Below are 12,456 nucleotides of genomic sequence, written 5' to 3'. Positions count from 1 at the left end.
AGTAGTCAGTTGGAGATCGTGGCAGGGAGCTACCTCAGCGGTGGTGCATGAAACCATTTTATAATGGAAGAATCCCCTATACAAGCATTAGAGAAAGTCATAGGTGAATGGCTAAAGTAGAAAAAAAAAACACACAAAAGTTACATTATTATTCGAATGATGTATCAACAATCCATCCAATTGCTAGTATTTCAATCTTCAAATCCCTATAAACACCCAGAGCAATACTATTGGTGTCTTCTTTTAGGCACTGACACTGCCATGATTTGTTGGGCAAATTCATCTAGTTTTTGGAGGGTTTTTGGATAAACACCAAAAATATGGTCCTTGTCTGGAGTCTGGAGATCTTATACATTTTGTTTTATGAGATAATCTTCATCAGCTAATGTCACTTTTAAATATATTTATTTGAATCGTTTATGTAATAAAACAAGCACATCAAGCACATAAAAGGCTTCATCATTCATAAAGGTCATGTTAACTGACTGATATTATCTCATAGAACAAAACGTTAAGATTTCCTAAACCTGTGTTATCCTCAGACCTTATTTTCAGCGTTTATCCCAAAACTCTATTCTTTCTCCATTCATTTTCCCCATAGGAATGGCTGAACGAACCAGAGGTAACTCATTTCCCGTTTTTAAGATTACAAACTGGCGTGCTCTATACTGAGGGAAATGGATTAACATTGCCATCTTGCGGTATAAAAACAAACTTGCACAGAGCCCCTCATGTAGTGGTGCATGTACACCCATTCACCACAAGAGGGAACTCTGCTAGATAGATAATAAAGGGCCACACCACACACACACGCACGTGTAACCGATGTGAAATGGCTAGCTAGTTAGCGGGGTGCGCGCTAATAGCGTTTCAATTGGTGACGTCACTCGCTCTGAGACCTTGAAGTAGTTGTTCCCCTTGCGGCTTTTGTGGAGCGATGGGTAACGATGCTTCGAGGGTGGTTGTTGTCGATGTGTGAAGAGGGTCCCTGGTTCGAGCCCAGGTAGGGATGAGGAGAGGGACAGAAGCTATACTGTTACACACACACACACACACCAAACTGCAGTGCAGACCTCTGCTTAATGGTCCACTGGCCCCACACATGAACCAAACACTATTCTTCCATGATTCCTTTTAAACATTTCACCATATAAATCCACCTTTAATTTTATCCGTCTTTGTGATTACTCTAATGAGCCAAATTCTAAGATTCCAAGACCCCTCTCCCCTCCCGGGATCCTTTTTGTTCATTTTGTTTAGCAGCAGGAGATCCGTTGTGGAATAGCTCTGTCGCTCCACATTAGTGGCGTCTGCTGGGAGTTGTTTAGGAGGGTTGGACAAGGTGTCTGGGCCACCCTCCTGCGCCGTGCAGCGTGGAGTGGGCCCATCCACATCCACGGCAGCTGTAATTATTAAACAGGGGTGTAACAACAGCTGGAGAGCCAGATGTCAACAGAGAGAAACATTTGATTTCTATCAGACAGTTTAGTGTGTCACCTCTAAAGAATAGAGTAATTTAACACTAATCTAATATGCAGCCAGGGTTTCTGAAAATAATTTAAATGATTCAAAGCTTGTAGTCTGTATGAGTTCACTTTTTCTACTTCACAAACAACATAACACAAAAACACCAAAACAAACACCCATTATACAAAACTTTATCTTCCAAATTCTGTCAAATGTCTCCGATTTTTACTTAACTTCATAATATAACATACAGTGCCTTCAGAAATTATTCACACCCCTTGACTTTTTCCACGTTGTTGTGTTACAGTCTGAATTGAAAATGTATTAAATTGAGATTTTGTGTCACTGATCTACACCTACCCTTTAATGTCAAAGTGGAATTATGTTTTTAGACATTTTTACAAATTAATAAAAAATGAAAAGCTGACATGTCTTGAGTCAATAAGTATTCAACCCCTTTGTTCTGGCAAGCCTAAATAAGTTCAGAAGGAAACATTTGCTTAACAAGTAACATAATTAGGGGCTCCCGATTGGCGCAGCGGTCTAAGGCACTGCATCTCAGTACTGGAGGCATCACTACAGACCCTGATTCGATTCCAGGTAGTATCACAACAGGCCGTGATTGGGAGTCTCATAAGGCGGCGAACAATTGGCCAAGCGTCGTCTGGGTTAGGGTTTGGCCGGGGTAGGCCATCATTGTAAATAAGAATTTGTTCTTAACTGATTTGCCTAGTTAAATAAAGGTAAAATAATAAGTTGCATGGACTCACTCTGTGTGCAATAATAGTGTTTAACATGATTTTTGATTGACTACCTCATCTCTGTACCCCAAACATACAATTGTCTCTAAGGTTCCTCAGTCGAGCAGTACATTTCAAATACAGTTTCAACCACAAAGATGAGGCACCTGGTAGATTAAAATAACAACAACAACAACAAAAAACAGACATTGAATATCCCTTTGACCAAGGTGAAGCTATTAATTACACTTTGGATGGTGTATCAATACACCCAGTCACTACAAAGATACAGGCGTCCTTCCTAACTCAGTTGCTGGAGAGGAAGGAAACCGCCCGGGGATTTCACCATAAGGTCAATGGTGACTTTAAATGGCTGTGATAGGAGAAAACTGGGGATGGATCAGCAACATTGTAGTTACTCCACAATACTAACCTAAATGACAGAGTGAAAAGAAGGAAGCCTGTATAGAATACAAATATTCCAAAAGGCACTAAAAGGCACTAAAGTCAAACTGCAAAAAATGTGGCAAATAAATGTACTTTATGTCCTGAATACAAAGCTTCTATGTTTGGGGCAAATCCAACACATCACTGAGTACCACTCTTCTTATTTTCAAGCATGGTGGTGGCTGCATCATGTTATGGGTATGCTTGTCATCGGCAAGGACTAGGGAGTTTTTTTTAGGATAGAAATAAATGGAATAGAGCTAAGCACAGGCAAAATCCTAGAGGAAAACCTGGTTCAGTCTGCTTTCCAACAGACACTTGGAGACAAATTCACCTTTCAGGACAAAAACCTAAAACACAAGGCCAAATATACACTGGAGTTGCTTACCAAGATGACATAGAATGTTCCTGAGTGGCTTAGTTACAGTTTGACTTAAATCAGCTTGTAAATATATGGCAAGACTTGAAAATGGCTGTACAGCAATGATCAGCAACCAACTTTTTATTTTATTTTGCACTTTTTACCTCTTTTTCATGATACCCAATTGGTAGTTACAGTCTTGTCCCATCGCTGCAACTCCCGTACAGACTCGGGAGAGGCGAAGATCGAGAGCTGTGCGTCCTTCGAAACACGACCCTGCCAAGCCACGCTGCTTCTTGATACATAGCTTGTTTAACCTGAAAGCCAGCCGCACCACTGTGTCGGAGGAAACACCGTCCAACTGGCGACTATGTCAGCGTGCATGCACCCAGCCCACCACAGGAGTCGCTAGAGTGCGATGGGACAAGGACATCCCAGCCGGCCAAATCCTCCCCTAACCCGGACGACACTGGGCCAATTGTGCGCCACCTCATGGGTCTCCCGATCGCAGCTAGCTGTGACACAGCCTGGGATCAAATGCGGATTTGTAGTGACACCACTAGCACTGTGATGCAGTGCCTTAGACCGCTGCGCCACTCGGGAGGCCCGATCAGCAACCAACTTGACAGAGCTAAGAATTTTCAAAAGAATAAATGTGCAAATATTGTACAATCCAGGTGTGCAAAGCTCTTAGAGACTTACCCAGAAAGACTCACAGCTGTAATCGCTGCCAAAGGTGATTCTAACATGTATTGACTCAGGGGTGTGAATACTTACGTAAAAAAATATTTCTGTATTTTGTTTTCAATGCATTTGCAAACATTTCTAAAAACATGTTTGTACTTTGTCATTATGGGTATTGTGTGTAGATGGGTGAGAAAAATATAACTTTTTAATTTAGGCTGTAACACAACAAAATGTGGAATAAGTCAAGGGGTATGAATACTTTCTGAAGGCACTGTATCCAAAGGGATGTAACTAGATAGCTCAGTCCTCCAGTTTGTTATAGAGGGTGAGTATGATGCTTTCCAATTCATGGCCACACATTTTTTTTTGCAGAAATTAAGCCGAGATTACAGAACTTTCTCTGATATTGATCACCAATATTTACACTTCCCAACAGACATAATCGTGGAGATGGATGAATCCAAACTCCTAGACACAATTAAATGATAGCGCATAGGCTACATTATCCCAAAATGGTGTCGGTTTATCACAGGACAACAAGATATGTAATAGATTCCTTTGTACTTTTGCATCTCCAACAGAGATGCTACATTTCTGGGTGCGTTAGATGTATTCTGGCAGGAGTGTAGTAAGACCTATGAATTATCTTAAATTGCAGTAGTTTATGTCTTAGGTTGTAGGAGCAGGTATGAGCATTTTCACATATCTGTGACCAATGGTTCCCCTCAATTTCTTCCTTTAGATCGGTTTCCCATTTTGTCCTTATAGGTTCTGAACCATCAGGTAGAGTTTCAATCAACCGTTGATATAACTTAGCAATCAACTTCTTTAGCGTAGCAGCATCTCTCAGTATTTTCTCTATGCTAGATGCATTAGGTTAATCCAGATTCTGCTGAAGCGATTGAATTGAATAAATTGAGTTGAAAGAACTCAAAGAAATCGGCCTTGGATAAGCCAAATCTTTCTTGTAATTGATTGAATGACAGTAGAGATCCATTATAGTACACGTGTTTAAAAATCATGTTGCTACTTTGGAACCAGGACTTTAAACATTGGAGGTAAGGTGGGGTTATTCCAAATAGGGGTGCCTGATGATCCATCTCATGAATTGATTAACATTTTCCCAAATACAAATGGAATTGAGAATCATTGGATTGTCTGTTTTTTTTCTTCAACGCCTTGGACACGAAGTAGTGAATATACTGTATTTTGGATCATAAGGTATTACTTTTGTGGATTTGATACTTCTTCACGAGTTCACTTCTTATATCTGGAAGGAATGAGTTGTGACATTCATTGCAGGCCATTGTCATTGAATGACCTAAATGAAATGATAGGGTTGTTGTGGGCCATGACAATTTTGGGAGTGTCAGCAAGCTGTCAAGTATGGTGCTGTGAAATGGACTTCAGACTATGATCATGTCACAAACAGTATACCATAATATGAACATCAAGTGATGGGCAATGCTCTCCTTTTGTTTTCAGCATTTTAATTTTGCCTGAGTTGAGAGGGATCAAGGTTTGGACACAGATCAAGTGTGTGTAGTCAAATCGTTTTGATGCCGGCTCTGCTCTTAGAGAAAGAGTCCCGTTTCCTCTCAGCCCTGGGGCCGGTGAGCAGTCCGACTCTGGCATTTCACCGTCACTCAGCAGTCAAGCCTAGTGTCTATCTATTCTACAGCCCTCTCTGCCTACTGTCCCTTTCTCCCACCATCACACACTATATTTAGGCAATTATGAATATGCAGCAGTTGTGAAAGTAATTCTGCCAGACACGCCACTGTCCAGCCAAATAATGTCTTCATTGGTAGTATAGAGGGTTTTGCCCAACAACACCGTGGCCACTCCAGCTCCACTGTCTGTTTCATTCAAGGGTACGAGACAACAAGAGGAAGTGATTGAGTTCCTGGTTGACCTACTTACAGGAGATAACACCCTCCACATGCTAGTAAGCGCACACACACGCATGCACACACATGTAGACATACATGCATGCGCACACACGTGCACACACACAAGTCTTAAATGTCCCCTCTATTTATTGGAAAGGGTCTCACAAGATTTGACTTGTGAGATGTTGCAGCCTTCCATCTGCCAGTCCTTATCCAATCAACCATTTGTGGAGAGGAGAAATCCCTCACTATCTTCATAACGTCCACACCATAGTACTGGTATCCATAGCAGCACGGACGTCAACATAGCCATGGTTTACTGTTCTATTTTTCAAATTGCCCACATTGGCCAATTCAGATAAACTGTGAAATATCACCACTTTGGATGACAATGGTCTTCTACCTTCTGTGTGACTCTGATGTCCATCGCCTGGCTACAGCTCAAATGACCTATACCAGGGAAGCTCTCTGAAGAGCACATCCTGCCTGACGCTTTGTACTGTGGGCGGCCCAGTTTATTTCTACGGAAAGAGCTGTGGAAATGTCAGATAACATGTGGCAAAGGGGGACCGGACCATTGGTTGTCTAAACGGTGTGAGGATTTGACTGACACAAAAGCTCTTGGAAGACACTGAAATTGAACGTCCTTCATGTGTAGCGTAACAAAACACTCCAGGGCTTCAACATTTCCATAACCAAAGGGTTATGCTCACATGCATATAAACTGTTAGTGCCAAAACCCTTCACAATGCCCTCGTTGTCAAATGTGACTCCCAAGGTCATATAACAAAGCATGCTGTAGGCCTACACATCAAATAGTCATGGAAATGCCTGAACGATGATTAGATACATGTTTGACTATAAATAAGCGACAGAATGTTAAAAATAGAATACAAATATTTTTCTGATATCCGTAAACCGGTCTCCTGGCATGTTGTGTCATAACTTTGACAAGACCAAGTAAACCAGAATACTATCTGAAACATATATGTAAATGTGTGACAAATGATTCAAAAACACAGCAGTATTTTATTAAAGAACAAATTACATGCATTATATACTGTATATATATGTATTTGTATTTTTTTTATTTTTTACAAATGGTTGTATACTGAACCTCTCCTTTCAGCTATCAAAACAAAAAAGCTATATTATATGGAGTGTGTTATCATATTGCATTTATTGGCAAACAAGCATATTTCTAAATCTGGATCCGGGGCGAATGGGTTGTAGAGCTCAGGGTCCCTGTAGAGTAAGTATCAAGTAGTTGAGATTCACTTGTAGTTAATAGGGGAGTTACAGACAGTTTTATTGAGAGTTATTCAAAAATGAATAAATTATGAATACTTCTACTTTGGCACAACAAATCAATTAATTAGAGGGGACATGGCAAGTGAGCTTTTTTGAACTTGTTAGAGTACATTGTTTGGGAAGCTGAATTTACAATTGGTGCATTAAAATCTATATCACATATAAAAAACTATAACATTTTGCAAAACTGGCAAACATCACTATATTATTCTTGTTTTCTCGCTCAAATATTCAATAATAAAATGCCATTGTTTTGTCTTGATGTATTATATAGTAGTAATAATAAGTTTAATGTTGAAACTGTAGAAATTATGGTTCAACAAAGAAAGTCAAGTACAATGTGGCAATGTTCACAGAATCACATCATGAGAGAGCTAATTGACAAGAAAATGGGAACCATGAAATACAATAGCACACTATAAAAAGTAAATAACAAAATACTAAAGAATAACTATAGTCCACACAACATAAGGACAAGTATATCAAATGTCCAAATGTTTGTCTGAAGGAATTTTCACATCTCTAGTTTTGCTATGGACATTACAGACCTTTTAGCACAACATTCAAAATGCTCATGAATTCTGAGGACTGATAGAAGTCAATTGAAGAAGTGAAAAGCAAGGACACAGGTGACATTCTTGATACAGTGAAAGAAAGAATGCTGTCATATACTGTAACATTTTGTAATACAAATTCAAATGGCAAAAAAAAAGAGAAACAGAAATCAACTCTGGGTTTAAAGAACAGTGTAGTTCCATTGCATGAGAGTGCCTTGGAACAGTGGCTGAACAATGAACACTGAATCACAGGAAAACAATGTATCTTCTGAGCTATATCACGGGGTTAAAAACACCTCATGACCTGCGCATCATGGCTACTGTAAGTTCAGTCCTGGTGTTACCTGCATCAGCGGAGCTAGGAGTAACTGAATCATATTAACGTAACGACTTCCCTGTTTAACTAGATTCTGATTCCATGTACTCAAAAACAAACTGTTACTACACAGATCCTTGACAGACAGATTTTCTCCAGAAAGGGTTTCTTCTACAATGGCTTTTCAATTAGGCAGCATTGTTCAGTTGGTTATCAATTAAGTTTTTCCCCAGTTAGGATTGCTGCACCAGAATTGGGACAGTCGGCAAAAGGTAAAGTGAGAAATCTAACATATAAGTATACGAGTGAATGTAGCTAGATGGGTTACGACCTATAGAAAGTACACATAAAAAAAACAATAGATCAACAAATATAAGAGTTTTGGTTAACAGTAACATTTGGCGACAAAAAAAACCAAATGAATTTGAAGTGAGACAGCGAACGAGGAAATGACATTAGACGAGGACATAATGACTTGATGTTTCCGCCAGTTTGCTCATTATGTCTGATCTTATTGACCCCATAGGCTCCAAAACAATCAGACACAGGAAGTGATTCCAAATGACTTTTAGATTGAGACGGTGTTCTTTTGTTTAGTTATTCTCACTGGAAGGAATGATGTGATTCAAACTCGTCTGGGTTGTTGATGACAGGTGTTTATTTCCTTTTTTTTTTTCTTTTACACATGACATAACTGTAACTTCACACGTTTACCTCTGATGAGACACTGATACTCAATGAGGTGGTTGTTAAAAAGGAAGGCTTTCCTCAGGCCCTCAGACAATCAACAGCACATACTCTGTAGCTTTTCCCCAATATCCACACAATCATACTTAGAATGAAGCATGTATTGGGCATGCGTTCTAAGTGGTGCGTAGCCTGGCTGACACGCGACCCACGTGACGACACAGCGACCTGTGACGTCGAGAGCCTGGTGTTAGCAAGACTAAGTGGTACGCTAGTATGGATATCAGAACAGAGCCCTATGAGTGCTTGTGGGCCCACAGCGCTCCTGCGTTCTTATCAAAGGGGTCATGGGGCAGAAGTTTATAAATCAGGAAGACACACATCTACAATGTATATTCAATTGTCTACTCAATTTCCATTAGATCCTTTAGATTCGCCAATGAGCATTCTCGTACCAGCATGTTTTCCTTTTCTAATGCCTTCCACCCAGATTGAAGACCTGCTAGTCAGGGTGAAGGGTCCTCAGAGTTCACTAGGCTGACCTGCTTTCCCTAAAAGTCCTCTACAGAGAAACTAATACAAAAACATTTAGTAAATCAAGTTCTAAGTCTTCTTGGTTATTTCCCTGTGGGAGAGGGTAAAGCGAACACAGTTCATCAAGCACACACTGTAAACAGGGGAGCAACATTAAAAGCCTAAATGGCGTACCATCGAATAGGCGACCCACTGGACACAGATGTTAATTCAACGTCTGTTCCACATTGGTTCAACGTAATTTCCTTGAAATGACGTGGAAACAACGTTGATTCAACCAGTGTGTGCCCAGTGAGGAGGGACCGCAAAACAAAGCATGACGAAGTGCTTCTTTCTTACAATGACAAAGTTCATGTTTTAGAAAACAAATAATGTTCTTTCATATTTGTTTACTTTTTAGTCGCTGAGAGGTAGAATTAAGCATTTGAATTGAAGTATACAGGTTTGGTTGTCTAAATTTATCTTATCACTTAATATCATCAATATGAGTAAACCCATCCCAGGTAGGTAAGCAACCCAGCCCTCTGAATATCCTGTGAAATCTGTACAAACATTTGTATTAAGAATTTTTGTATCGTTTTGATTTTTGTTTTGAAATTCCTATTACTGTATGTATGCATCTCAAATGTCCCGTAGTACTGTAGCTGAAGAAAGGTTGCTATAGTTATGGTTTTCACAGCACCCCTGAAATCTACAGGACACTGTGTAGTATGCCTCTATGTTTAGTACTGTGATTGGCTCTGCCAGTTCATCGTTGGGTTGTGGTGATGGTGTGTGTGGAGGGTAAAATAATCAGTTGGAGGTATCCGAGTGAACACTTCCGGGTCCTTCTATGGGCGAGGTCACTGACGAGGGGGTCGGAGCATCCTGCCACCCACCGTTTGTCTGTGGAGCAAAAAAAACCCAAAAAAACCCATCACATTTCTAGAGATAAAATTGTGAGACAATTTGTTGTATGCCTCAGGACACATTTCCTCATAGATACATAAATAATTTCACATACTGTATATTTTTTTAGCTGCATCTGTAGCTAACACGAAACTCTTGAACTGACAAACACCCTTTTGCACTCTGCGGGATTATGCATCTTCCAAATATATTATAGTACAATTACTCTATCAAGGCACAACAATATAAGACTCCATCTCCCATCTGTCTCAAAATGGCCTCATGTACAGACAATAAAGAGACATGTTATTGAAAACATATAGACAGCTCTTGCACCCAAACTCCAAGAGGGTTGATGGGAGAATCAATTATATCAAATTATCACATCCGCTACTGGGATGAAAATATAATGGGTTTGTAAAATAGGAGGCAATTTCAATTCCCAGAAGATAGGTAGGCTAAAGAGCATTTGGGACATTAATGGCAATTTCCATGCCATCGGTGAAAGCTGTTGGAGATGGGCCTTGGCACCCTCTTATTTTCAAAACCTGTTATTTCACATAGAGCCAGTCTTTCATCACATTTGAACCGAGGGGAGAAAAGAAAACGTTTAAAATCTTCAGCTTTGGTGACACCCTCCGCCTATTTCACAGCCGTAATTACTGTTCAATGATAGAAGAGGAGAGGTCTGCCATGTGAACGCTGCTTCCTGCCTCAGCTCAGTCATTAGAAACCTCAGAATGACTGGAAATTGTTTAGCTGCACAATGAAAAAGATCCATCCAGGATCGAAAGCTTCTACAGAAAAAAATAATAACATGATTTCTACAATTGTTTTAGAATGACATCATCTTTTTAGTGTTTGGATTTGGCATAGGCCTATTTATTAGGCCTATTTATTCACTGCAAGTTGATGTTTCAGATTCGGCTCAGATTTTGAGGTATGGGGCAGAGGGTCCCAATATCTGCACAAACAGATGTGTGTTTAAGACTGATGAGCTGCAAATGTGAATGCCCGTTCTGTTTGGCCAAAGACTGCCTCACAGAAACCACCTTCTATGCATCCATTGACTAACATACCGCAACCGACCGTGATCTTATCATCGGCCATTATAATCAGCCCACATTTAGCTTAGTTCCAGCATAGTTTACTGAGGAAGCTAATGGAAGGGTTAAATGGAGAACGTCTTCCTTCCACCACTACATCATTTTTTGGCATCTTGTCTAGGACATTACAGGGCACGCTGCTGTCGGTGTCATTGTGGTTGTTGGACGAATGATGCGACCAATGCGCTCAGACTGCTGGCCCAGACCCCCTCTCAGCCTGCTGTGACTGTCTTATTGATTCCCCTCTCTACAACACAGCCTGTCACTGTAGATCTTAACACTACACCCACCCCCTCCAGTGTTCCCAGCCCTGCCCTGCCCGGACAAAACCCCCTATCAGAACGTGCTGTTCTTAACATCGGCTTGCCGAGTTATTTTAGGGTGGTAAATAAATTGGACTGGAGCTTGTACTCCAGGGCAATTTTTTATTTATTTTTTTGGCCCCAAATGAGGTCTGTGCTTCTTTTCATTTGGTGCCATGTGAGCTGAGTGTTGGACAGGCAGGGGGACACCTGTGGCCTTGCTCCTGTCGGCTGCAGGTGCCTCGCTAACACTAATATCACCAGACAGACAAGCTCTAAGCGTGTCCGTACGGCTTCTCGCTCTGTCTGACTCCTGCCTTGTTGCCTGGCGCCCGGGGCATGACCGGCACAGGGGCCGTTGCCTGGACAACAGCCCAGCCACCAACAGGCCACCGATAACTAAGTGGCATCCCACACCCGTTGGCTTTGAAATAATTGGGCAAAGGGACAAACTGGAACCCTAATAAAGGTATTGCATTGGAAACAAAAGAAGAATAGCTACAGAAGTAAAGTATAGAAATAGTTTGCTTCTTTTTCTTTCAAAGAGACCAAAGTAAGAATAGAAAGGCAATATTGTGATGAAATGACAGAAGGTTGTTGTTTTTTTGGTGGTGGTGTTCTTACGTTGATGCCCTGTGGACTGTACATCTGGCTGGCGGCGAGACTGTCACTGTATCCTCCTGTCTGGCTGATAACATGGCGAAGAGTATCCACCTGGAACACACACACACACACACACACACACACACACACACACACACACACACACACACACACACACACACACACACACACACACACACACACACACACACACACACACACACAGACAGACAGACAGACAGACAGACAGACAGACAGACAGACAGACAGACAGACAGACAGACAGACAGACAGACAGACAGACAGACAGACAGACAGACAGACAGACAGACAGACAGACAGACAGACAGACAGACAGACAGACAGACAGACAGACAGACAGACAGACAGACAGACAGACAGACAGACAGACGAGAGAGAGAGAGAGAGAGAAATGTGCGGGTCAGACAGACAAAAGCTATACATGACAAAGACCTTCATGCATAAGAAAAGGTCAGTCTGATAGCAAAAGGGTAACCTGCACTGGGAAAGGTTACAGCGACGGTTTAGAATGATCAG

General features: G+C 41.1%; 1 protein-coding gene across 3 annotated transcripts in view; it reads right to left on the bottom strand.

The window, feature by feature from the left end:
- Positions 1-8,416: 8,416 nt before the first annotated feature.
- LOC106599262 (pre-B-cell leukemia transcription factor 1) overlaps positions 8,417-12,456 on the bottom strand; it is a 69,046-nt gene continuing 65,006 nt past the window's right edge. For all 3 annotated transcript variants that reach the window (XM_014190401.3, XM_014190402.3, XM_014190403.3), the window contains 2 exons: positions 11,920-12,009; positions 8,417-9,884 (listed from right to left, as the gene is read on the bottom strand). In XM_014190401.3, the coding sequence (XP_014045876.1) occupies positions 9,792-9,884; positions 11,920-12,009 (183 nt within the window). In that variant the 3' untranslated portion in view covers positions 8,417-9,791. The remainder of the gene's footprint in view (positions 9,885-11,919; positions 12,010-12,456) is intronic.

The sequence above is a fragment of the Salmo salar genome, chromosome 03 (genome assembly GCF_965601325.2).
Source record: "Salmo salar chromosome 03, fSalSal1, whole genome shotgun sequence".
Lineage (NCBI taxonomy): Eukaryota > Metazoa > Chordata > Actinopteri > Salmoniformes > Salmonidae > Salmo > Salmo salar.
The sequence above is the reverse complement of the archived record's forward strand: the minus strand, read 5'-3'. Positions and strand labels throughout refer to the sequence as shown.